This window comes from Rhinolophus sinicus, linkage group LG05 (genome assembly GCF_036562045.2).
Source record: "Rhinolophus sinicus isolate RSC01 linkage group LG05, ASM3656204v1, whole genome shotgun sequence".
Lineage (NCBI taxonomy): Eukaryota > Metazoa > Chordata > Mammalia > Chiroptera > Rhinolophidae > Rhinolophus > Rhinolophus sinicus.
In genome coordinates, this window is record NC_133755.1 from 52,372,528 (window position 1) to 52,399,430 (window position 26,903).

The 26,903-nt window shown below is 46.3% G+C and overlaps 1 protein-coding gene across 6 annotated transcripts in view; it reads right to left on the reverse strand.

Annotated features, from left to right (window-relative positions):
* Positions 1-26,903, reverse strand: part of SFXN5 (sideroflexin 5) — a 111,193-nt gene that overhangs the window by 78,521 nt on the left and 5,769 nt on the right. For 4 of the 6 annotated variants that reach the window (XM_019712858.2, XM_074332168.1, XM_074332172.1 and 1 more), the window contains exons 2-3: positions 24,540-24,608; positions 12,878-12,955 (exon numbers count right to left, since the gene is read on the reverse strand). In XM_019712858.2, the coding sequence (XP_019568417.1) occupies positions 12,878-12,955; positions 24,540-24,608 (147 nt within the window). Of the gene's footprint in view, positions 1-8,092; positions 8,113-12,877; positions 12,956-24,539; positions 24,609-26,903 lie in introns of those variants that run through there. The other 2 variants (XM_074332167.1, XM_074332169.1) reach the window with 2 other exon arrangements.

Genomic DNA, 26,903 nt, shown 5'->3' on the forward strand with positions numbered 1-26,903 from the left:
CAAATGCAGAATCACTGTCAGCCTAAGGAGATAAGTGAGAGCATACAGCAAAGACATTTAAAAAAAAAGATACAAGATTGAGCCCTCTTTGCTCAGAATGTGCCTTCCTTAGGGGCACCACCCAGGTCCCAGCGCCGTCCTAGGTGCGACCACAGGACTGTACAGACTACTGACACCCCGTACTCTCCTCCCCCACTCAGAGCCTTCCCTTTCTGGGCCCCTCACCCTGTGGATTCACAGGCTCGCCTTTCAGGGCCGTCCGTTCCCCCAGCTTCTTCCGCAGCATCAGGCACACAGCAAATCCAAAGCTGTTCTAAAATTAAATTTTTATTTTAAAGAACTCAAGATTTCTTTATACAATTTCTTTAAAAAAAAAAGAAAAAAAGGGCCGGCCCGGTGGCTCAGGCGGTTAGAGCTCCGTGCTCCTAACTCCAAAAGCTGCCGGTTCGATTCCCACATGGGCCAGTGGGCTCTCAACCACAAGGTTGCCAGTTCAATTCCTTGACTCTCGCAAAGGATGGTGGGCTCCACCCCCTGCAACTAAGATTGAACACGGCACCTTGAGCTGAGCTGCCACTGAGCTCCCTGATGGCTCAGTTGGTTGGAATGCGTCCTCTCAACCACAAGGTTGCCAGTTTGACTCCCACAAAGGATGGTGGGCTGCGCCCCCTGCAACTAGCAACGGCAACTGGACCTGGAGCTGAGCTGTGCCCTCCACAACTAAGACTGAAAGGACAACAACTTGACTTGGGAAAAAAAAAAAAAAAAAGGCCTGGAAGTACACACTGTTCCCCAATAAAGTCCTGTTTCCCTTCCCCAATAAAATCTTAAAATATATATATATATATTCCCATGATGCTGATGAACAGCCTGGGCAAGAAAACACTGGTCTAAGACATCAAAGGACAGTATGAAAAGCCAGCGTTAGAACCAGGCAGGCCTGTGTTCAAATCACTTACTGGAGGTGTGGGCCTGGGAAAATTACATTGCCTCTGTGCCTCAGCTTCTCCATCAGTAAAATGGGTTGTTGTAAGGATAGGACAGAGAGCATGCTTGGTGCTCCCCAGTAGTTTGCATTTCCCTTGGTGCACACAGCTAAGCCTTCACTTCCCAGCCTCCCCCCAGTCAGGTGGCTGCTCACATGACTGGGTGCTGGCTAACTGGACTGTGAGATGAAGTGATATTCCCCACTTCTAGGCCTGGCCCCAAAGCCTCCCATAGAGAATCTAGTGGAGGACAGTGAGGCCCTAGAAGATGGTAAACCTATGAGGTAAAAGGAGCCTGGTCCCTGGACAACGGCATGTGCCAAGTGCCCGAGGTGCACTGGACCCTGACATGACTGAGAAATACACCTTCCTAAGAAGTCCCTAAAATCTGGGCTGTGTTGGTTACAACACTTGGCTGACTAATGCAGGGATTTAAAAGAGATATGCATATCTAAAATACTTGGCCCATCGAACATGCTCCATAAATGCCTAAAATAGAGGGACAGTCATTCAAATGAGCAATATTTTTTGAATGGACTTAGTTTTTAAAGTAACTTCCCTTCTATTCTCTTATTCTTACAGCATGCCTGTGAGGTGGGTAGATTCTTTTTCAGACAAAGTAACTCATCTCATGGAGACTAAGTGACTCAGCCAGGGTCCTGGGGGCCTGGTGGCAGGGTGGACATCGGCACCCAGGCCTCCTGGTTTGCAGGCTCCCCTCCCTGCTCCTCAGGGGCCCCCTGGAGCAGATGGATGTCTGGTCTGGCCAGGCTGACTGCCAGGGCTGAGGCACGAGAGCAGAGGGAAGAGAATTGGCTGACCTGATCCTGAGGGCGGCTTGGTAACAGATGCTCCTCACCAGTACCTGTTCCTTCCCTCCCTCTGAAGCCCAGCCAAGCACAACTTGTAATCCATGGTGGCATCTGTGTCCCTCAGGTTCAAGGACTGCCTCCTCCACCTCCTCCCATGGAACGGCCATGGAGAGTGGCTGGCTCGTCAGCAAAGGCAGAAGGTCAGCAGGGGTGTCAGTAGGCAAGACCAGGAACCCAGAGCTCACAGACATGTTCTCCATCCTGCAGTGATAGCACCCACACGGCCCAGGGAGGCTAGTGCCACAGATAAAGGCAATAGTAAAGCCTGACATGAGAGATAATTCCATGCATTTCTATTTTGCTGAGCATTTTCCCTCAGCAGCACTGGGATTGGAACCCAAGAAGTCTGGTTCCAGAACCCCCACTCTGAACTACCACACGTACCCGTCTCTAAATGCTGGCACACCAACGCACACCGTTCTGTCCCTTAAGGCATCTAATGTATGTTGGAGAGCTCTGTACATCCACATACAGACAGCAACCTTATTCTTCCTAGTAGAAACCCTGAATGAATGTATTGTAAACTGTACCTTATTGGTCTTTTAGGCTCTGTCCTATCTTTTTTTCTTTATTGTGGTAAAATATACACAACATAAAATTTACCGTGTTAACCATTTTTAAGCGGCAGTCCAGTGACATTAAGTACATTCACATTGTTGTAAGCCATCACCACCATCCACCTCCAGAATTGTTTCATCTTACCAAACTGAAACTCTGTACCTAGTAAGTACTAACTTCCCAACCCTCTTTCCCCAGCTCCTGGCAACCACCATGCAGAAATGGCAACGGGTACCACTCACAAGCCAAGAGCTTTTTGCTATGAAGTCTGAAGTTTCATGAGCCAGTCCTGCAAACGGGTTCCAGGTGAAGATCATCCTGGGATGTAAAGCATTCGACACGAAGCCAAAAGAGATGTGGTGGATGGTCCACCCACACTGAGAATCTAGGACGGGGGCCCCCCAGCATCTTCTCAACAGCCCACTGAAGAAGCTCTACTTTAAACTACAGTTCCTCTCCTAGACAACAAAAAGCTAAAGGAGTTCGTCCCCACCAAACCAGCATTCTAAGAAATGTTAAAGGGACTGCTTTAAAAAGAAGATAAAAAGATTAAAAATATGAATAATAAAATGCCAATAACTACATATCTATCAACAATTACTTTAAATATAAGTGGATTAAATGCTCCAGTCAAAAGACATAGGGTGGCCAAATGAATAAGAAAACAAGACCCTTTCATATGCTGCCTACAAGAGACTCACTTCAGATCAAAAGACACACACAGACTGAAAGTAAAGGGATAGAAAAAGGTATTTCATGAAAATGGAAACAACAACAACAAAAAAAGCTGGGATAGCAATGCTTCCACTAGACAAAACAGACTTTAAAACAAAGGCTGTAATAAGAGGCAAAGAAGAACCCAGTAATTCTACTTCTAAGTATTTATCCAAGGAAACCCAAAACACTAATTCAAAAGACATATGCATCCATATGTGAATAAATGCAGTATTATTTACAATAGCCAAGATATGGAAGCAACCTAAGTGTCCATCAAAAGATGAATGGATAAAGAAGAGGTGGTACATACATACACAATGGAATATTACTCAGCCATAAAAAGGACGAGCTCTTGCCATCTGCAACAACATGGATGAACGTAGAGGGTATTATGCTAAGTGAAGTAAGTCAAACAGAGAAAGACAAATACCACATGATTTCACTTACATGTGGAATTAAAAAAACCAAAATAAACAAACAAAACAGAAACAAACTCATACATATAGAGAACATTTGGATGGTTGCCACATGGGAAGGGGGTTGGGGGGCAGGGCAAAAAAGGGGAAGGAACTAAGAAGTACAATTGGTAATTACAGAATAGTCATGGGGATGTAAAGTATAGCATAAGGAATATAGTCAATAATATTTTAATAACTATGTATGGTGTCAGATGGGTACTAGATTTACAGGGGTGATCACTTTAAAAGTTATATAAATGTCTAATCACTGTGTTCTACACCTGAAACTAATATAATATTGTATGTCAACTGTAACTGAAAAATTAAGAAATATTAAAATAAGTGAATAAACAAATAAATGACAATTCCTTGGCATGACCCAATCGCCTTTGGGCTCAGCCCATCTCCCTCTGTGTCTCCGGCTGAACATAAAAATGGGCATCCATGATCCCTTGGAACTGATGGTGGCAGCAACAAACCAGTGTGGATCAGAGACTTTGGATCTTGCTTGATTTTTCAACTTGTAGAATGAGGACAGAGGGTGTATGTGGAAAGCAGTCTGAGTGAGAGGTTGCTGGAACAATGCAGAAGTTTGCTGATTTCAGAAATGGCCTGCATTTCAGCTGACCTGCCATCTGAACCTACTAGAACCCCAGTGTCAAGGCCAAGGGAGGGGCAGAGGGTGGGCCCAAACAAGCTTCAGAAGGAGAAGCCCTGTCTTCTTGGGGTGGAGCAGGGATACCCTCAGCGCCCAGACTCCAGACCCCAGATGGAAGAGTAACTACCCAGGCCCCAACCCCAGTCTGGCTCACTCCCCTTCCCCTCTGCCTTCTTCCAAGCTGCTTCTCCAAACCTCTGAAGGCAGCAAAGACAGAGCCTATTTAAAACAGCCTCCAGAAGGTAATTAAACAGAGCCTGAAGGGGATCCTTCTGCAAGGCAAAGGATGCTTCCATAAAACAAACAAAAAAAAAGTCTTCCTAATTTATCATTTGGGCCAATCCCATTACTCCTCAACAATAATTGTGTTGCCATGGTTACTCCCAGGTAATATGTACATATGCGAGTCTATGTGGGGTGAAGGCACCCCATCAATTCTACAGATACATGAAAGGAAAAGGAACTTCCCCGGGTTCTACAGCATAGCACACAGCAGCAGTCATGGGTTCCCTATAGAGCCAGCTTCTTGGTATTAAGAGGACAGACCCTGGAATCCAACCCTGGAGTCTCCCACTTGCTGGCCATGTGATTTTGGGCAATTTAATCATTTTGACCCTCCACCTCCTCATTTGTAATATGGGAATATGAATATTTATTTTCAAGGTTATTGTGAAGATGAAAGAAAATTCATTTGTTCAACAAATACTTATTGAGCACCTATCCTGTGCTCAGCACGGATCTAGGCACAAAAATACATCAGTGACCAAAAAAGACCAAAACCCTCTGCTTTCGTGGAGCTTACATGCTAGTGGGGACAGACAATACACAATAAAGATAATAAATAAGTAGAAGGATGGGAGCTGCAGGATACATGGGGAAGTAGGCCAGGGTGTGTCCTGGCAGAAGGACGGACATTTTTCTTTTTAATTTATTGTAATGGGGTCAGCACAAAAGGAGAAGGTGAAGGATGGGCAACATGTAAGGGACGTAGGAACATGATGACGTGGCCAGGGCCACAGCTTCCATCATGGGGGAGCGGGATGAAAAGAAAGGCCAGGGCTGGAGCTGGGGTGGAAGAGGGAAGGGGGAGACACTGTGGCTGCATTTGCTCCACCCCCAAGAAGTACCTCTAGTCCTTAGATCCCCCCATTCACCCTGGCCCCCTAAGACGCCATCTCTTGTCCTGCCTCTAGCCCTAGTGGCTAATTCTTTTCTAACCCTTAGCTTTTTTTTTTTCTTTTTCCCTGACAGATGCTCAAGTAGGATGCTGTTTAGGGCCTAACAATGGTAAGTAAGGTGGTTAGTGTAGTTTTCATTGAGATGACACTGGAAGAAATACTTGAAGGAGGGAGTGAGCCTTGCAGATATCTGATAGATTGGCAGCCAGAACAGCCAGTGCAAAGGCCCTGAGGCAGAAGTGGGCCTGCCCAGCACGTTTGAAAGACAGCGAGGAGGCCAGGGTAACTGTAGTGGACTGAGTAAGGAGAATAGGAGTAGAAGGTAAGAGAAGAATGGGGGCTTTGTAGGCTGTGGTAAGGACTATGGCTTTTACTCTGAGTGGAAAGGGGGGACACGACAGAGTTTCTACTAGAGCAGTGGTTCTTAACTGGGGAGGGAGGAGGGAGAATTTTGCACCCAGGGGACATTTGGCAATGTCTGATTGTCATGAATTGGGAGGGGATGCTACTGGCATCTAGTGGGTAGAGACAAGAGATGCTGCTAAACATCCTACAATGTACAGGATACCCCCCCACACACAACAAAGAACTATCCGGCCCCAAATGCTGGTCGTGCCAAGGCTGAGAAACCCCGGAGCAGAGGAACCAATGATGTAATATATATTTTCACAAATCGCTCTGACTGCTCTAATGGGACTGAAGAGAGGGGCCGAGGTAGAATGGGGAGACCACCCAGGAGACCACCGTGGTAACCCAGCCCAGAGCTGTATCTACAGCACCCAGTCCAACACCTAGCACACTACACAAATGCTCTGCCTACTGATCACTCGCCTATTGTGTGCTAACGCTAAGGGCCAGCCTGGGCCAGCTCACAGAGGCAGCATGCTGACCAGGGTCCCAGAGGCCTGAGGCTAGGGGCCAGGGGGAGGGGGGAGGGGTCGGCCCCCTTCTGACAAACCTGCTTACACCCAGAGAAGATGTGGGGTACAAGTATTTTTAACTCAGTATCCTCTCTATTTTCAGCAAAGCCCAAACACAGCTGACCCCATTTCCTGTCTGCCAGAGGAGAAGACTTTGCAGGATCTCTTACATCCCAGCTGTCCTTTTCCTCGGCAGGTTGCAGGCAGAAGTCCATCCTGCATGGGGCCGGCCTCTGAGCAATTGATGTGTTTTGCTGGGTGCAAAGTAAGCACTTAATAAAGGTGGGCTGGTTCCCACCCTCTGGGGAACATGGAATGATGGATAAAAGACACCACTCAGAAAAAACACACAAAACAAACCACCACTCAGAAGCTTGCAGTGGAGCCCAGAGGCCGGCTCACCTTACTCCTGACCACTCCAGTAGCTTCCAAGCTGGTTTCCTTAACAGCACTTACCCTCCCCCATTCACCTGGCACCCCACCAGAATGATTCTACCACAATACACTTTCATGCTACTCCCTTGCTCAAGAGCTTCCAGAAGCTTCCTCTTACCCGACACAACATACCCAGCATCTCTCTAGGTAGGTTTTAAAGACTTGCACAATCTAACCTGTAACTTTCCAACTTCCTCTCCAACATTCTCTTTCCTCTCCTCTCTTCCCCTCCCTTCCCCTCCCCTCCCCTCCCCTCCCCTCCCCTCCCCTCCCCTCTCTCTCTCTCTCCCCCACCCCCTCCTTGGTGCCCTCTCTCCCGCCCTCCTTCCTCTACTTCTAGGCTTTTGTCTGCGACTTACAAGGAACATGCTCCCACTGCCTTGTGTCTCTCTCTCCATTTTGCATTCGACCTACCCTTCAGGTCCACTTGTGCTCTCCTTACACGAAGCCTTTCCTCATTACCTGTGTTTTCTGAATTCTCTCAGCAATGCACTCCTTCTACCTTAGCATCAGCTCCACACAGCTCTGCCACCAACCTGGCTTCTAGCTACCTGCTTATGTGTGGTGGCCTCACCTGTGTGGGAGCTGGCTACATCAGGGCAAGAACCTTGGCACTTGCCTATTTCCCCCTCGGTGCCCAGCTACCTCAGCACCTTTTACATACTGGACACTTAGCAGATGCCCACAGCTTGGACTGACGCATTAACTGCACAGGTGTAACTGGGGCTGCAAACCTTCACAAATGCCAAGCTCCCCTGACCACCCCCCACTCTGCTGCCCCATTTGTGCCCATCATTCCGTTCCACAGAGTATCGCCTTCCCTTCCAAAGCCACCTTCAGATAGTGGGAGAAAAACAGGGATGGGACCTAACAGTCCCAGTGTCAGATCCTTATGCCACCACATACTGGTCATGTGACCTTAAGGACGTAATGTGACCTCTCTGAGCCTCAGTTTTCTTGCCTGAAAATGGAGTTAATATAGGTACCAACCAAACAGGGTTTCTGTGATGATTAACTGAGGTAATACATGTAAAGCGCTAGTACTTAGCATAGCACCTGGTACTTGGTAAGCACGCAGTGAGTGGTGGCTCATCAACATGGGGAGGGGGATCCTTCCACGTTGAACCCCACCCATGCCAAACCATTCCAGTCCATAGAGTGCACACAGCAGAGTCAGCACCCAGAAACTTCGCTGCCTATGTTTCTGCTCTCATCTATGGCTTTGTTGCTTAACTGATAGCTACAGCCCTTATTAGGGTGCCTAGCATACCAAATTTCTCCGTTAAGCCCAAAGGGTAAATTATACTTACTTTTGTTTTATCCTCGGGACTAATTATTCATTGGTGTAGCAACCTTTTCAGGAGTTAACAGTCTCTGGAGGCGATCGCAGCCACCCACTCACAGCAGACCAAGCCAAGGCCTCAAGAGGGAACACATTGTCAGTCCATTCATGTATGGCCACTGGCGTGATGCTGTAACTGGAGGGCAGGTTACACAACTAACTGGCATGCCCAGTGCTGTCCCTGACACCAGGACATGCCCACAGGCATCAGGACATAGGCACAGGCTGCTGACGCACGGGCTGTTGAGCCACATGCCTGCAAAAGGACCTGAGCGGGCAGATCCTGGGAGCAGGCAAGGCTGACTGAGACCAAGAACCACCGGGGCCTCTTCAGACAGCACAGACACGATCCTGAGCAGGGCTGGCCTGTCCTTAAGGACCAGAACAAGGACTGTCCTTAAGTCCAGGTTGCAGAGGCTTCCCCAACCCCTGAGCTGGAATGTCACCACCATCTCCTTGGGTCCTGTGTCTGTAGAGGCCAGAGGTGGGGGCTTTGCACACGAAGGCCAGGGGAGGGAAGCAGTGGAAGAGCTGCCACAGAACCCCAGCCCTGATGCTGTGGGAGCCAGGAGGGCTGGGAAGGGAGGGAGAGGAGGACCTGCTTATCAGGGGGCAGGCTCACACCTGACCACTGTGCCACCCAGCCGCCAGATGGACAGGCTGCCTCACCGACATGAGCAGGAAGGGAAGCACAGCTCGTGCCAGGGCCCCCCACCTCCCCTCCTCCCAGCTCCCTGGAGGCACATGGAGGCTTTCAGCACAGAAAACAAAGAAGGCCCAGGAAACAGGACGGGCAACTTTAAGCAACTAAAGGGAGCAAAGAGGGGAAACATGGCCTCATTCCCCAAACTGGAAACTGGAAGGAGTCCCAGAGGCCAACCTCAGCAAGGGTGGGCCAGAGGGGAGCTTGGCTGGGAGCAGACACGGCCAGGAACGGCTTTGAGGCTGGCCCCTCCCTGATGTGTCTGAGAGGAGCTGCCTGAGTCTGAGGACTATACTTCAGCCTAGAGAGAGGCTGTCAGGTCATGCCACCCAGGCTCCTCGGTGCCGCTGGCCAGAGAGAAGTACGGTGCTGGCAATGAGGACATTGTGGCCTGCCCTCCCGGCAGGCAGCGCAGACGCCTGCAGATGGGCCCTGCCTAGCCAGGCACTGCACCATCTCGCGTCACCCTCCTGGGCCCTGCACATGGAGATACAACCAAGGTGCTGCATCTTCCTGCTCACTTCCCCTCCCTTCTTATAGTGAGATTGCAGCGGAGCACGTTTCTCTGTCACTTCCTCTGGGGGGCCTGCTCTCTCTATGTTCACAATAGCCTTCCTCATCCGGACTGCTCCTACCCAGTGCCTCCTTCTCACCAGCTCCTTCTCATCCCTCCAATCTCAGGAGAGAAATCTCTTCCAGAAACCCTTCATGTGGGCAGGGTCTGTCTTCTTATGCTTTCTTGCGGTATCATGTGTTGTCACTGTCATTGCCTAGTCTGGGGAGTCCATGAGGTAAGTCTCCCCTCCAGCTTCTTCCCTGCTCTCTCCCAGAGGCCCTAGCACCAAGCCTGGCCTGTAGGTGCTCCATAAATACATATTGAAATGAACTGCACTGAGGAGGGCTGATGGCCAAGCCGCCTGCCCCAGGAACACCCAACCAATCATGAGCGTGTCGGGTCGGCCAACACAGAGCTGCTGAGCCTGGGCTTTGAGCCTAAAGGTGTTAGAAAAAGGCAGGGACAGCAATGCACAGAATTACAAAAGGACAGAAGAGGAGACACCAGCAGAGGAGGGACAGCAACATGCTTCTGGATGGAAATGAGTAGCGTTTTAGTAACTGATCCAGCAGAGAGGAGGAAGCCATCCCCCAAATGTATGAAGAAGGCATGCTTAAGGAAACAGCCCATTATCCCCCGGACACCAGCAACGCTCAGGACTTGGAGGCACCAGGTAACATACGAAAAAAAGGGTTAACTATAAGGCTAGACACAGGGGTGGTTGAAAGTCTGTCCTCAAAGCTGTAAGACCCACCAGGCCTTCCCTTCACAGCAAAATGACTCTTACTGCCTCACCTGTGTCCCCACCAGATGCTGGAGGTTTAGCAAACTTCTGGAGAAACTGAATCCAAGTGACTCCAGACTTGGGAACACTAGCACAGTGGAATGGGTAATAGGTGAGGCTAAAAGCAGGGGAATTAATGAAAGTCTGCAAAGTGGATTTTGGGACCCCAGTTCCTTCCATTTCTTGGCTTCCAGAATGTAGAGAGATGAGATGATATTGTATTCACAAAAGGAGAAGAGGATTCTATCAAAAAGAATAAAGAAAAGAAGCAATCAAAGAGTTCTCAGAAATTAAAATTATACTAGCTAAAGTTAAAAATTCAATAGACATGTTGAAAATAAACTCAAGTACAGTTGACATGTTGAAAATAAACTCAAGGAATTTTTCTGCAAAGCTAAACAGAAGGACAAAGTGATGGAATAGAAAAGAAAAAAAGAAAAAAAGAAAATTTGTGTGTTAATTTAAGATGTCGAATATTTGACTAATAGGAGTTCCAGAATGAGAAGAAATTATCAAATAAACAGTATAAGAAAATTTGCCAGAACTGAGAGACACAAGTATCTAGATTGAAAGGAGTTATCAGGAACCCAAAATAATGAGATGGCACTGTGGAATTTCAGAAATAAATTTTATAGATAAAGGGAAGATCCCAAACATTCTCAAAGAAAGAAACAGGTCACTTGCAAAGAATCAGGAATAAAATATCATTAGATTTTTCAACAGCTATCCTAGGAGCCAAAAGACAGTAAAGAAATGTCTTCAAAATTCTGAAAGAAAATTATTGTCATACTAGAATTCTCTCCTCTGCCAAACTGTCAATTAAAGCTGAGTGCAGAATTATAATTTTTCAGACATAAAAGTATTCAAAAATTTCTTTCCATTTACTCTTTTTTCAGGAAGCTACAGGAAGAGGTGTTCCACCAAAATGAAAATGTACAGAAAGAGGAAGGCCTGGAGCTGGAGGGAGGTGGGCCCCACAAAGGAAATTTTCAGGGAAAAAATAAAACTGAAGAACACAAGTCTTCAGATTGAAAGGAGGCACTGAAAATATCACTAGAGGGTGCAATAAGAATTAGAGATGGAACAAAGAAAACTATGCCAATGATGGAAAAAAGAGTCAATCATTAACTACAAATAAAACATAAAGTAGGGTCCGGCCTGGTGGCTCAGGCGGTTAGAGCTCCATGCTCCTAACTCCGAAGGCTGCCGGTTCGATTCCCACATGGGCCAGTGGGCTCTCAACCACAAGGTTGCCAGTTCAATTCCTTGAGTCCCGCAAGGGATGGTGGGCTCTGCCCCCTGCAACTAAAATTGAACACGGCACCTTGAGCTGAGCTGCCTCCCGGATGGCTCAGTTGTTTGGAGCGCGGGCTCTCAACCACAAGGTTGCCGGTTCCACTCCCACAAGGGATGGTGGGCTGTGCCCCCTGAAACTAGCACCAGCAACTGGACCTGGAACTGAGCTGCACCCTCCACAACTAAGACTGAAAGGACAACTTGAAGCTGAACGGCACCCTCCACAACTAAGATTGAAAGGACAACAACTTGACTTGAAAAAAAGTCCTGGAAGTACACACTGTTCCCCAATAAAGGCCTGTATCCCTTCCCCAATAAAAAAAATAAAAATAAAAATCTTTAAAAAAAATAATTTTAAAAATAAAGTAAAAAAGAGGAAACATAATCATGATACAACCAACTTGACTCTCCAGTAAATGTTATTTACATAATTATAATGTGAATACTGAATGTCCATAGACCCCAAAATCATGATAACTGTCTTGGGAGGGTGATGAAGTTTGGGGAGGGGAGTGTGTTTATGGGGGTAGATAATAAGAGCGCTGAATCCTCAACTACCATATTAGACAATACAAAAGAACTAGCTGAGAAGTATAAGTATATTAGTTTGAAATATAGATATCTATCTGAAGAAACAGCTAAAAGTATTTGCTTCTGGGGAACAGGAATGAGAATTGAGGAGGGATGATGGGGCAGCCCACTATTTTTCCTTAGAAGTGTTTTAGTACTGTTTGATTCCTAAATTACTCACACATATGACTTTGAAAAAATGTGAAATTAATTTTTTAAAAGTTTTAAAAATAAATTTTATGAACAGCAACAAAAGCACTTTGACACATTAACCATTACGAGTCTCTGTAATCATTAAAGTCGCCTACCTTTGCCCAAACCAAACACAACCATCAATATTTCAATTAGCTCTAGCTCAAGGTTCTATATGATATTAAAAATGAAAGTAAGTGTCCTAGCCTAATCCCCTGCATCCTCCCCCATCATTCTCACCCTCAACCTGAACTTTTGGGTAGTAGTAACCTGGTAAATGTTTAATAATCAATTCTTTGGGGGGAAAGAGTCCTAATTTGTAGCATTTGCCAATTTCCATAGTGTAAATAGTCCCAATGTGGCTGATTTCAAGCCATCACGTGATATCAGTGAATGTGGAATTGGGAAGAGATACACATCAGCTCCAGCAAACTACTGCCTTTGGGTCTCTCTCATCTAGTCAGCCTCCATGCTTCCAACCAAACTCAGGGTACAGGAAAGACCTGAGTATCCCCTCCAAACAGCTGGAAGTCCACAGAGGTCTGTAGCCACAGTAGAAGTGGATGCTGAAGGGGAAAGTAATGGTTCTGGCTGCAGGGAAGAGGTTATGAATTTGCCACCTTCCTTCCTTCCCCACCTCCAGCAGCGTTACCTGTTCATTGGTGACTCCTGGGCGTAGGGTCCCATGCTTGTAGTCCTCCAGCAGCTGTACAGCCTCTCTGAGACGTCTCTGCAGGGGGAGGAACAGGGACATTGAGAGGCCCAGATCCAGGGCTCCGGCAGCTCTCCCTTGTGGGAGTGCATTAGTATCAATCAAGCACAGGCAACAATACAATGTTGCAAGGCCTGTCCTCCAGGCCTTGTACACACGCAAAACAATAAAGAAGGATGTAACGGAAATGTCCTTCCAAAGGGAAATGGCTACATGACGGTAGTATGACAATATTGTGAAACATTTTTCGGCAGTTTAAAAAGTGAAGTAGATCTACATCCCATTTTATAATCATATTTCCAAGCTATTATTGAGTGAGAAAGTGAGTTGTAGAACCTTCTGATGCCATTCGTTGTACCAAACAAACAAAACCCACACACATAGAAAACAATGTGTTCTATGAGGATATTTACTGTGTAAATGTATCAGAAAAGCTCTAGAAGGAGATAATAAAATGGCAACAATTACTTTAAATGTAAATGTATTAAATGCTCCAATCAAAAGATAGGGTGACTGAATGGATAAGAAAACAAAACCCTTACATATGCTGCCTACAAGAGACTCACTTCAGATCAAAAGACACACACAACTAAAAGTAAAGGGATGAAAAATTATTTCATGAAAATGGAAACAACAACAACAACAAAAGCTGGGGTAGCAATACTTCCACCAGACAAAATAGACTTTGAAACAAAGGCTATATAACAAGTGACAAAGAAGGACCCAGTAATCCTACTTCTGGGTAATTATCTGAAGAAACTTAAAATGCTACTTTGAGGAGACGTGTGCACCCATATGTTCATTACAGCATTGTTTACAATGGCCATGATGTAGAGGCAGCCTGGGTATGTGTCGATGGAAGATTGGATAAAGAAGAGGTGGTACATATATACAGTGGAATATTGCTCAGCCAGGGAAGGGAATGGGTTCTTGCCATCTGTGGGAACATGGATGGACTTGAAGGGTATTAGCTGAGTGGAGGACAGCAAAAGACAGATGCAATGTGATTTCGCTTATATGGAATCTAAAGAACAAAACAAACAAAACAGAAAAAACTCCTAAATACAGAGAACATTTTGATGACTGCCAGACGGAAGGGGGGTTGGGAATGGGTGAAAAAGGGGAAGGGATTAAGAAGCACAAAGTAGTTACAAAGTAGTCATGGGGACGTAGGTTATAGCATAAGGGATATAGTCAGTAATATTGTAATAACTATGTATGGTGTCAGATGGGTACTAGATTTGTTGGGGTGATAGATGGAAGGAGGTTTGGAGGACAGGGTGAAAACGGTGAAGACATTAAGAAGTACAAACTGGTAGTTACAAAATAGTCATGGCCTTTACATGGGCATGTAAAGTAAAGCATAGGAAATATAGTCAATGATATGGTAATAACTATGCATAGTGCCAGGTGGGTACTAGACTAGTCAGCGGGATCACTTCTTAAATTATATAAATGTCTAACCACTATGCTGTACACCTGAAATTAACATAAAACAATATTGAATGTCAACTGTAATTGATACATTTTTAAAGGGGGGGAAACGGGAAGGGGAATAAGAGGTTCAAATCTCCAGATATGAAACAAATTAGTCATGGGGATGTCATGTACAGCAAGGGGAACATAGTCAATACTATTGTGATAACGTGGTACAGTGTCAGGTGGTTGCTAGACTTATGGTGATCATTTCTTTAGGTATATAAATGTTGAATAACTATAGTGTACACCTGAAATTAATATAATATTGTATGTTAGCTATATTTTAATGAAAGTCTTAAAAAGAACAATAAAAAAATAACATTAAAAAACAGACAGAACGCACCTATGGTGGTAGAGGTTATTATAGTGTTACTTTTGTGGGGGGTACTGACTTAGAAAGGGCATGGAGGAACCCTCCCTGGTAATGGAAACGTACAATGTCTTGATCTGAATGGTGGTTACATAGGTATAAACAAATGTCAAAATACATTAAGCAATAAACTTTGGATTTGTGCATTTTACTGTACATATGTGATACCCCTCAAAATTAGCGATAAACAGACAACAGTGATAGAAGGCAGCCTACGCCAAGGTCAGGTGAGGGACCCAGACATCAGGGATGCCCGGCATAGGCAAAGAAACCCAGTGAAGTCACATCACCCTGATCCCCTTTTGACAGAGGAGGGACAAGGCTGGCTGAGAACGGGAGTGCTGAGACCTCAGCATGAGCCCCTTAGTCTAAAGGCAGGATGCAGTACGGAGCACCCAGTCAGACAGAAGGGGCATTTGCTGAGCTGACTGAGAGGGTGGTCTCATAGGATGGGAAACGAACAGCCACCTCCTGTCCTGTAACCACAGAAATAACTACCAGCCTGGATAAGCCAGCCAGGCCACCTCCGACTCACCTGGCCTATGTGTACAATACCTGTGGCCAGCACTGGTCTAACCCAGGATATTAGGGGCCAGCGAAACTCACTTGGGAACAGCCTGACTGCTGGAAAGTACTGCCCCTGCCCTTTCCAATGTATGTGTATCTGTTCCAAAATTCCAGAGTGCCTTCCCAGAATGTTTGCTTCCAAACTGGAGACAGCTTTGTGTTCTCAGGGTTTCCCCCACTCCCAACCTCCAATTAATCCATGCTGTTTAGAGAAAAGGTCAGAAAAAATAGAGAAGCACAAAAAATAATTTTAAATCACCTGTAAACATACGACTCAGATAACCACCGCAAACATGAGGATGATTTTTCCTTCTAGACTTAAAACGTTTGTTTTTCATGGTGATTGCTGTTTTAACTTGCTTAAGGTCACACATAGAAAGTGAGCGGTTTGGTACTTGCACCTGGAGTTTAGTCATACCCTTGCTCTGTCCCAACACCCCCAAAGCCTCCTAGTGATGCATCAAGCTCCCCACCCCAAGCTTGCTGCCTCGGGGGGGCCATAGCTGCTGCCACCAGACAATGGATGCTCTACTTTCCACCGCTGAATGGTGAATGGCCCTGTGTTCTCATTATTTTCCCACTCCAGGGATTCTTCCGAGTTCCTATAACAACCTGGCCAATTTCCATCTCATTTGACACGGTCATCAAAGGGAGGCCTCCTGCCACAAGAATAAGTTCCCAAGAGCCCTGATCTTGGCATGGGTTGAGGGAGAACTAAATCCAAAGTTCCTGAAGACAGATCTGAGAATCTAGGACTGAAGGAAGGTAGAATGTGCTTTTCTGCCCCTGGGTCTTACTAACCCTCAGCCAGGCTCCCCTCTGTCAGAGGCTGAAGGGCTGGGGCTCCAGACTTCTCTCTGGGGCAGGAAAGTGCCTAGGCTACTTGTCTTGAGAGGCCCGAGTGCTGACTGTACTGGGGGCTGGTCTCCCCACTGCAGAGAAGGGGGCCATTTTCGGGGAGGCTTGAGGGATAGGAGGAGGGTCAAACCTCTCTTCACCCAGATACATTACGAGGCTTGACGGTAGAGCCCTGGGCACTTGAGGGGTGGGGAAAGCTAGAGGTTGGTGGGAGGGTGAACTTTGCAAAAAGTCTATTTACCCAGGAAGGAACTGGCAGCCAGGCCCTGACTGCAAAGATGGAAGGGGGCCAGCTGGCTGGAGACAAGACTGGGAGCTCTTCTCTGGAGGCCCCAGGGGCCAGAGCGATGGATGGCCCAGGTTGCTGCTTCCCAGACTCTATCACCAGCCTGCCTGCCTCTGGCTCACCTGCCGAAAATATCACTGAGGGTGTCTTCTTGTAGTTTATGGGGACATGGTCTTCAGAGGTCCCTGGCGCCTGGGAGGTCTGCTCCAATGGCAGATAATTTGAATAGAGGAGAATCCTGGCTCCAAACCCCCGAGGGAAAGGAGAAGGAAGCAAAGGGGCAGGTATGGAGTGTTAGGGTGGTGGCCAGAGAGGGCAGGACACCACGCCGAACGAGAATGGGGACAGAGGACACAAGCAGGGAAGCGCAAAACAAGGAAAGCTGGGGAGAGTCATCAGAAGCAAAACTAATCTTTTTAGGGAGGGAAGAGAGGGCACCATAGTGCACCCCCAAACTAAATGCAGACTGAGTTTAACCCCTGCTTGGTTAAAGGAGGATGTCAAACTGATTTAAATATTTATTAAAATAATATTTAATATAGTAAATATATGATGGGAGTAACAGTACCTGGCCAGGATGCGAGGAGTGCCCAAAGATATTTCACCCCCCTTTTGGTAAAGGGACCCACTCACTCTCCAAGTGGTACCTGCATGTTCCCACCTCCTGACCTTGCCCATACTATTCACTTCACCGAGACACCCTTCCTCCCCAAGTCCATTACCATCCCCATTCATCCTTAAAGGCTCAGTGCCACCTTCTCCAGGAATTTTCCAGAAATGCTACCTCCTGTGAACAGTCAGAGAGCATTGGGTTTGCACCTCTCTGAGGTCCCTGACCACTTACTGCTCGTGTCCCCATGTTATCTGTCAGAGATCGCAAAGTGCAGGGAGCAGGGGATTGGGTTTAAGTATTTTTGCAGGACCACAGGACATACCTACCCCAGCCCATCACCAGCACAGGGACACACATAATGCTCATTTAACAAAAACAAATGATTGAGGCTTCTTGGGGAGAGGCAAAGGGTATGGTCAAGCAAGGCAAGGAATTCAGGTTCCAAAGCAGCAGCAGACCAAAGTCCCTCGCTGGTTTGACAGAATCCCCGGATTCCAAGAGACCGTGCCCTATTTACACAGGACATGAATAAAAATACCCCTGTGTGTGTGTATATCATAGAACCATCTAGGCCATCGCCTTTCTGAGACAATTGGGGGTAGAGAGGGAAGGGCATTTCCTTGCCCAGGGCCACAGAGTGGGTAGGTGACACCTGGAAACCCCAAGTCCGTTCCATTCTAGTTCTGGGCCATTTTCACGAGATGTCAGCATGGAAAAACCTCATACAGTAACTGGGAGATGGGCGGTCTCCCAAAGAAACCACAGCAAATCCTGCATCCCCTCCAAAGCTGATGCCTACTTGGGTGGGCACCCCAGGTCAGAAAAGGAAGGTCCTTCTTCACTCTCATTAAAAGCTGAGCCCAGCCTGACACACAGAAACTGGAGAGCATGATTAGGGAAAGGGTACAATTGAAACAGGGAAATTTCTGGCAAAGCTTTGGGAATCCCAAAGCTTACAGACTGAAAAAAAAAGAGCAGTGTCAAGTATCAAGGAGAATGAACTGACTGCAGGTGTGGGTGTGTCTGCGGGAATGGAGCAGGGATGGCTCACAGGGGGGCCAGCAGGTTACTCACAGCATGTTAACTGCTCAGTATTTTGATTGCTCTTCCCTGGGCCAGTCTTGAATCTGCCAAGTGCAGGGCCATGCATTCTTACCTCGTCTGCTAGCTGGGCTTCATCCATTCCTATTGTGACCCCAGGCGTGGGACCTGGAGGCCAAAGCTAATGATTTATGTGCGTGCAGAGTCCCAAGACCTCCTCTTGTCTTCCCTGGGTCTTCCTAAACCCTTCGTGTTCCCTCCCAGTGGACCAAGGACTCACAGGGCTGTCTGTGCTGAGATTGGTCCTTGGCTCCCACCAGCCACAAGCCACCCTCTGGGAGGCTCAAGGGAAGAGGAAATGAGAGGACCCATAAAGAGAGGCTCCCTTTGGCTCACCTCTCATCACCCTCAGGGGCCTATGTGAAGTAAACCAATATAATTTTAGTGATACGACAGGTGGTACAGCCCTTTAGAAAATAAAACTGTCCAGCTACCCCCAAAACTATAAAAACAATCATGGCCTCCAGCCTGGATACCCTACTCTTGGAAATTTATTCTAAAAAATAAATTTAGCAGAAGTAAAAAGTGATATGCTTGAGTGTTTTTTGTGGGAACACAAAGATAGGAAACAACCTATCTGTTATACCAAAAATTCTAACAGTAATGCTTACTTATACTATAAGATTTGACTTTAAAAAATTATCAAGACTTGGAAATGAATGAAAAAACAAACAAAAAGTCTATGTTCAATGTAATAAGTATGCCAAAAATGTATGCAGGTAGGCAAGAACTTGAAGTGTATAAAAGTACTGACATTTGGGTCTTTTTTTTATTAAAAATTCCATTAAATATTTTTAAGATTAGAATATCTGATGCTGTCAAGAGTAAATGGAGGGGTGGCTGGATGGCTCAGTTGGTTGGAGTGCGAGCTCTGAACAACAGGGTTGCCGGTTCGATTCCCACATGGGCCAGTGAGCTGCGCCCTCCACAACTAGATTGAAGACAACGAGCTGCAGCTGAGCTGCCCAGGGGCGGCCAGATGGCTCAGCTGGTTAGAGCTGTGAGCTCTCAATAACAAGGTTGCCAGTTCAATTCCCACATGGGATGATGGGCTGCGCCCCCTGCAACTAAAGATTGAAAACGGCTACTGGACTTGGAGCTGAGCTGCAACCTCCACAACTAGATTGAAGGACTACTTGGAGCTGATGGGCCCTGGAAACACACTGTTCCCTAATAAAAATTAAAAAAAAAAAAAAAGAGAGAGAGTAAATGGACACCCTCACTCACTGCTATTGAGAGTATAAACTGATATAATCTTGACGTGGGATGGTACAATTTGCAAGGCAATTTGGCAGTATATTCAAAAGCCTTAAAATGCCTTTCATCAGAAATTCCACTTCTAGGAAATTATCCAAAGGAAATAAAGAGAAAGATGGGGAGATTTATGTATAAGGATATGTACTATAATATTATTTATAAAGGCAAAAGACTTGAAACTACCCAAATGGTCAAAAAATGATTAAATAAATTATAGACTAACCACATGGTTGATTACTATGAAGTTATTAAACACATTTTGAAACAACATTTAATGACAAGGAAAAATGCTTATGATATGCTACATGGAAAAAAGAATATATGTCATGTATACATTTATGTTATGTATATATATAGAGCATATGATTCTTTATGTATATCTCTATATAGAGAGATAGAGCTACATATATATTATGCAAACATCCTAATTTTGTACCTAGACATACACCAAAATGCTAATGGTGATTATTTCGGGCAGGAGAGATAATGAGCAGTTTTTATTTTCTTCTTTAGACTGCCATATCTTTTCCCGTATTTAGGGGTTAATACCAGAATCACATCACATCGGGGGCACATGTCAGTTTTATTTATTGTTAGTGATGCTAAGTTTGGTCACCTGGTCAAAGGGCTGTGCACCCAGCTCTCCACTGTAAAGGTAGCTTTTCTCCTTTGTAATTGCTAAATAATCATTGGGGTGATAATGATTTGCGAGTACACAAATATCCTGTTTCCCAACAACTTTTTAGTCTACAGAAAAAGCATCCATTAATGATCCTCGTTGGAACCAGTGGCTTCACAGAGGAATACATAATGCTTAATTCCTTCTACATTTTTAAGATGGCATTCTTCTGTGAAGAAGAGCTTCCCCCTCCCATATTTTTAGTATTACTATGGACTCATGGATATTATTATTATTATTACCATCATCATCATTATTACTCAATGTGTTATAATTCATTGCTTTTATTCTTAATGCTCAAATTATCCCAAATGTGGCCAGTAGGTTTCCTTTCAAGCCAGTTCCTGTGTCTCCGTCATTCTCTGAGGCACTTTCTTACTTTCTGTAGGAACTCTTCTTGCCCCAGATGTGGACCTGACCATCTCTCCAAGAAGCCCTGGTTCCTTTTAGTGGATAGTGGTACATTGTTACTGAGTGTCATTGCTTCTAGGCCTTTTCAGTGAACAGAGCCAGGAAAGTGTGTGTGTGTGTGTGTGTGTGTGTGTGTGTGTGTGTGTGTATGTGTGTAAATCATGAGTTCATACTGATACCTCCAACTCAAACACAACATGACATAGTGTTATGTCTTTTCCCCCCTACTCCCTGTGTTTGTATCTCCCTACTCCCACGGTGAGAACCCCGGTTCCCAGCATCAGCATAATTATTTGTTCTATCCTACAATACACCCCAAATAGTTTCCGATTACTATACCAGCACTAGTACTGAGATGGTGTTATTAACGCTATTTCAATGAGTTTTCTATGCCCTTCAGGATAACACTCTGTCAGCTACTCATTCCCTTAAATAATTGTTGAATTCAGAAGAGCAAATCCCTTTCATCTTTAGTTCATAACTAAAAGTAGCTTAGACGTCTGCTGGTACAGTGTTGCCCTCAGAAATCTAGATTAAATTCCATGCCCCAGGAAGGCCAAAGATGGGGCAGTGTCCTTTCTTGGGCCTGATCCTACACACACTACACCCTGACCTTGACTCACACACGGCCCCTCGAGATCCCCCAAATTATCTACGTTTGCAGAGATTTCATGTACCAGGCACACTTGACTGACACCTTCCCAGGAATGACGGAGGAGGGGACAATGATGCCACATGTCAATGACTTTCACAAGCACAGTAGACATGCCCCATCTCAAAAGAGCCCCCAGGTACTGGCCTTTTGGGCTCACCGTTACTTGCTCTCCTTCCCAGTTTTTCCCTCTCCCTCCTTCTCGCTCCTCTCTCCTTTAGGATCACAGCACAATTCTTCCCCTTCTGTCAAGCAGACCAACCCAACTTCTTCTGAAGTCTTGCTCAAGACTTTCCTAGAACAAAGACAGCCTTCTTTCTTCCTAAGAGAAATTACGGTGAATAATACTTCCTTCCCCTCATTACACATACAAGGGTTGGAATCTTTTTAAAACTTGGTCAGCTATAAATTGCAAACAATTAGCTGCAAAAATCTCTCAAGATGAGTCTGTCCATTGACTCAGCTCCTGCCTCTCAGAACCAGGCCACCAGATGGCTCAAGCTGCCCAGGATCTTTCCACCTCGGGAAACTGGATTCCAGGGCCACCTTCTCATGTCCTCCACTATCTTCCCACCCTCCTCACAGGCAAACAGGCCTGTCCTCCGACTGGGTGGCCACTGCCCCACATTCCCTCTCAGGACACCAGCTAAGGGCCCAGGGAGGGGAGTTGGGCCCTCCTGCTGGCACCACGGTTCATGGGGGAGGGGCTCAGGTAAGAGGCCTCTCCTCCCAGAGCCTCTAATCTCTCATTGCTTCCAGGGAGATGGCCTTGCTAAGCAACCTGCCTGGACTAGAACCAGTGAGGGCCTGAAGGCCCCATTCACGGCCCTTCTAAAGTTTTTAGCATCTAGAAGATCTTCTGTGGGCAGAAATTTTCCAAAAGGCCAGCAGGCAGTGCTGGAAATAGTCCCCAACTGTAGTGCGAGGGATGGGGGTGTGGGGGGGACGCTGGGGGAAGTGAAGATCCTTCTGGGAAGTCTATCGTAATCTTTGACAAGGGGAGGGAACACGTGAAATTTGAAAAATATTCTAAAATTACTGTTACATTGGTTTCGTTTCCTAGTTAGTAAATAGTTAAGTTGCTTTGACACTTCAATTAATAATAGTAAAGTAGGAGATTTTTGTACTTAGTGATGGCATTTAGACCCACATGATTTAATGATGTACAAGAATGCTGGGGCCTTCCAAAACGTAAGCATTGGAGAAGAAATAAATGGTATAGGAGGAGAGCAGTAAACTGGTCGGGGAATGAGAAGAGGGCCAACTGGACAGGAGGGAGGGAGGGTGTAAGCCCCCGGGCACAGGTAGCATGCCAGCCTGTGGCCATCCATTCATCCCCACAGCTCCTGCCGGCTCGTAGTATGCTGGGGAGCATGAAATACCTCCCCGGTCTCTCTCCCTGTCATCTCTCAATATACCTCAAATCACCTCCATCCTTGGAGTTAAGCAGTGGCCTCTGCTGACTCCTCCAACAAGCAGGTAGTATTTAGGTTGCAATTGTATTTAGTTTTGCACCATTCTGGAACTTTCCAGAAAGACACATAATCTAGGCTGGGTAAGTAGTTTCTCTCGTTTGGTGCTCTTCCAAATTTTTATGTGATCACATTGACAACTCCTTAAGAGAATCCAGGCAGAGCCGAGAAATACATCAGCCTTGTCCTTAGGAGGCAGTAGGCCCAGAGGGGCAGGTAGAGCCAGCCAGTAAAATACCTGAGCCCTCTGTCCTTGCGAGATGCAGTGGGAAACCACAAACAGGTTGATTCCCACATTTCGCATTACTGGGCTGCTCTCCTAGGTCCAATGGGGAGGGTTCTAGGCCCAGGTGCCCAGCAGGTCTTACGCTCCTTTCCGCCAGGGCTTTTCCTTCCTCGAGCTGATCAACTATGGGGCTGAAGCAAGCCAGTGGTCAGCACAGAGAAGATGTGCAGGGAAGCTGTCCACTCAGGTAGCTGACTCACAGGCTTCATGACTTGCCTCAGGGTAAGTGGCTCAGGGCCCATGGTGGGGACTCAGGCCTTCTCCCAGCTGGGTATCTTGGGAGAGTTCCCTAAACTTGCTACCTGAATAGGAACATAAACTGGCTAAGAATAAGGGTTCTGGAGACAAGCTTTCCTGTGTTCCATATCCCGGCTCCATCACTTTAAGCCATCATTAAGTCCAGATGTGCATGAGACTTAATTTCTGTCTGTCTGTTTCCTCATCTACAAAATGGAACTTGCAATAGTATCTACCTCATGGCTTGCTTTGAGTTAATCTGATGAGCTGATGCACATAAAATGCTCACAGCACTGCCCTGCTCACAGTAAGTGCTTCCTAAGGCTTTGTTATTTTATATGTGCGTGTACTCCTCCACACATTTATAAATACCCATAAAGGCCATAAAGACACACTTCTTGGGATGGCTAAAATGAACTTAATACATTTAAATTTGACAACACCAAGTGTTGGTAAGGATGTGGAGCAACTGGAACTCCGCAGATGGGAATGTAAACCATGGAGCGACTCTGAACAATAATAGTCTGGCAGTTTTCTAGGAAGTTAAACATACTTTACCACACTTACCATATGAGCCAGTGATCCCATTCCTAGTTATTTACTCAAGAGAAATGAAAGCATATGTCCATACAAAGAATGCTCAAGGTAGTTTTATTCATAATTGCCCAAACCTGGAAATAGCCCAGGTATTCATCAACAAGTGGATGGACAAACAAATTCTGGAACATGCATTCAATGGAATACTACTCAGGGAACATGCTTAGGAAAAGAGGAAGGCACACAAGGCTCCATACTGTAGGATCCCATTTATATGACATTTTAGAAACAGCAAGACAGTAGGGACAGAAAACAGGTAAGTGTTTGCCAAGGGCTGGACAGGGGAGATTCACTGACTACAAACGGGCACAAGGGAACATTTTAGGGTGATGGAAATGTTCCGTATCGTGATTGTAGTGGTGGATTTATGATTGGATGTGGTTGTCAAAATTCATAGAGTGGTTCACATATAAAAGGTAAATTATACCTTAATTATCTATGACAGGAGGGAACTGGGTAGGAAGAGTGTATAAAGGATACTTTTTTGTTCTACTTAATCACATCTGGACCGTTTGAACTTTTCTAATGAGCATGTAATTCATGGTGTTGGTAATAATTTTATTAAAGTTGAAATAATAATAATGATGTACATCTTCCTTGAAGAGATGCTGTGAGATCCAAATGAAATGAGATAACATGTATGAAGTACGCACACAGATGAGATGACCCATAGGTTTTCTAAAGTGACAAGGTATAAAGGACACGGGGCCTCCACGAGAGTGACAGCCATGACTTACCTCGGTGACAAAGAGGGTGCGAGGGTCAATGATATCCAAGAAGTGCCTGAAGCGACCATAGAAGGACGTCTGGAGAAGGGGGTGGGAGAGGAGAGTACATCAGCTGCTGTGACCGTCCTCTAGCCACAGGGAACCCCACCCCACACCTCACCCCTACTGTTGGGCTCCCACAGTCCCCAGGACTCCCCATATGGGTGATGAATGCCAATGAGGCCTCACTGCTCGGTGACCAGAGGGCAGCTTTCCAAGGTCTGAGGGCTTTCTAACGTCAGTTCAGAAAGACCATGACATACTTAGTGACTGTCCCAACTTTTCTTCAAGGTAACTCCCACTTTTCTCCCTTTCCCCCCAGTGCCCTGAGATCCACTCCAAGCTTTTTAGCAGCTCCTGACCACCACTGAGCACGCAGACCGGAGATGAGGCCTGGCCCTCTGCCTTCTTCCAGCCTTTTCTGACCACCACACTCTCCCTGCCTTGCTTAGAACCTTTCCAGTGAGGGATGGTCCCTCTCCAGTGAGGGATGGTCCCTCTTCAAGGTCAGCTCCCCATAGGCAGAGCTCAAGCACCATAGCGCCCAGCTTGCAGCTCTCAGGCCCTCCTTTACCCACAGCCCTGGAGCTGCTGTGAGGCTCAGGACAAGGGGCGGGGTCCCCATCGTCTTGCCCCAGAGCAGGGTCGCTGGAAAAGAAGGGCTTTGTGCAAAGCCGGCCACAGGCATTAGAGCGCAATGAAAGGAAACCGAGCAACCCTGCTGCTGGGCCCTCTGCCCTAGGGACAGAGCCAGCTTGGCAAAGCCAAGCTCAAAGTGAGGAGAGAGGGTGCCAAGCTAGAGGACAAAGGAAAGGCTGCAAATGCTGGGGGTTCATGCCTCGCTACTCTCCCGGGCTCTGCCCCAAATCCTCCCTGGAGCCGCACAACTCTCCATCTTCTGCACAGTGGAAGAAACAGAAGCCTCCACATTCCCTTCCCTTGCTCTGTAAGACACCAGACCCTGCAGCCAACTTCTGCTCCTTTCCTTCCCCAATGAAGACCCTGCAATAGGCCTCGGGTCACCTCAAAGTCCCCTGTCCACACCAGGCCGTCTCTCTGCTCACTGCAGCACCCCCTGCCTGAAGCAGCCCCTCCATCTCCTACCTCCACCCCCACTGAGGTGCTGCCTTTCCCAGACCAGCTCAGGCTTCAGCACCATCCCCAACGAAAACACTTGCTTGTCTAATCTCTTATAACTCAAACAGCCCAAACCACGATGCTCACACCATTGCCCTGGCAAAATTTCACCTCTAAGGCTAAGGAAAAAATCAGAGACGTGGTCCAAGGTATATGCTGAGGATGCTAGCTCACTGCTGAATTATTTGCAAAGGTGGATGGTTAAATAAATGATGATCGAATACTATGCAGCCATTTAAAATCATGTTTCCAGACATTTATGACATGGAAAAATGCTTATGATGTTGTAAAATGCATATGAAGAGGATGATTCCGATTAATCGGCAAGGAGATCAGTAGAGCCAGGTGGCTGTTAAATGGGTAGCAAAGAGACAGAATGACATCCAGATCCTGGTCCATTAAAACGAGCCGGGGTTCCTTAGAGAAGTGGCCAATGCCAGCACTCCGGCAGGAAGGTACCAGATTGGACTGCTATACTCTGCTGTGCCAGAAAGTAATGAAGTGCCATCCCCCCAAAAGGATGGGGACATGTTAAAGGGACCAATGAGGAACAGATGGACATTGTCTGCCTCCAGATGTGACACCCTGAGGACTTCACCATATCACTCACATGGTATTCTGGGATGCCTGAACCTCATCATGAAGAGGTATCAGACAAACCCAAATTGAAGGACATTCCATAAAATAACCAGCCTGATTCATCCAATATGTCAATGTCATAAAGACAAAGGAAGACTGAGAAACCGGTGTACATTAAAGGAAACTATAGAGACAATAAATGCTTCACGTGATTCTGGATTGAATCCTGGACTGAAGGGGGAAAATGTTCTCGAGGACAGTATTGAGACAATTGACAAAATCGGAATGTGGGTCATAGCTTAATAAAAGTATTGCATCCATATTAAACTTCCTGAATATAGTCACTACCATGTGGTTATTGCTATAAACTGAATATTTGTGTCCCTCCAATGTTCATATGATAAATCCTAATGCCTGAGGTGATGGCATTTGGAGGTGGGGCCTTTGGGGGGTGATTAGATATCAGCCCTCATGAATGGCCGCCATGCTCTCATTAAAGAGACCCCAGAGATCTTGGAGAATGTGATTTCTCAGTGAGCATGAAAGAGCTCAAAGACGGAGGTGGTTGGCAGAGTTTCTCTCTGCAGTGGGTCCTCATGGGAAACCCTGTTTCTTCGT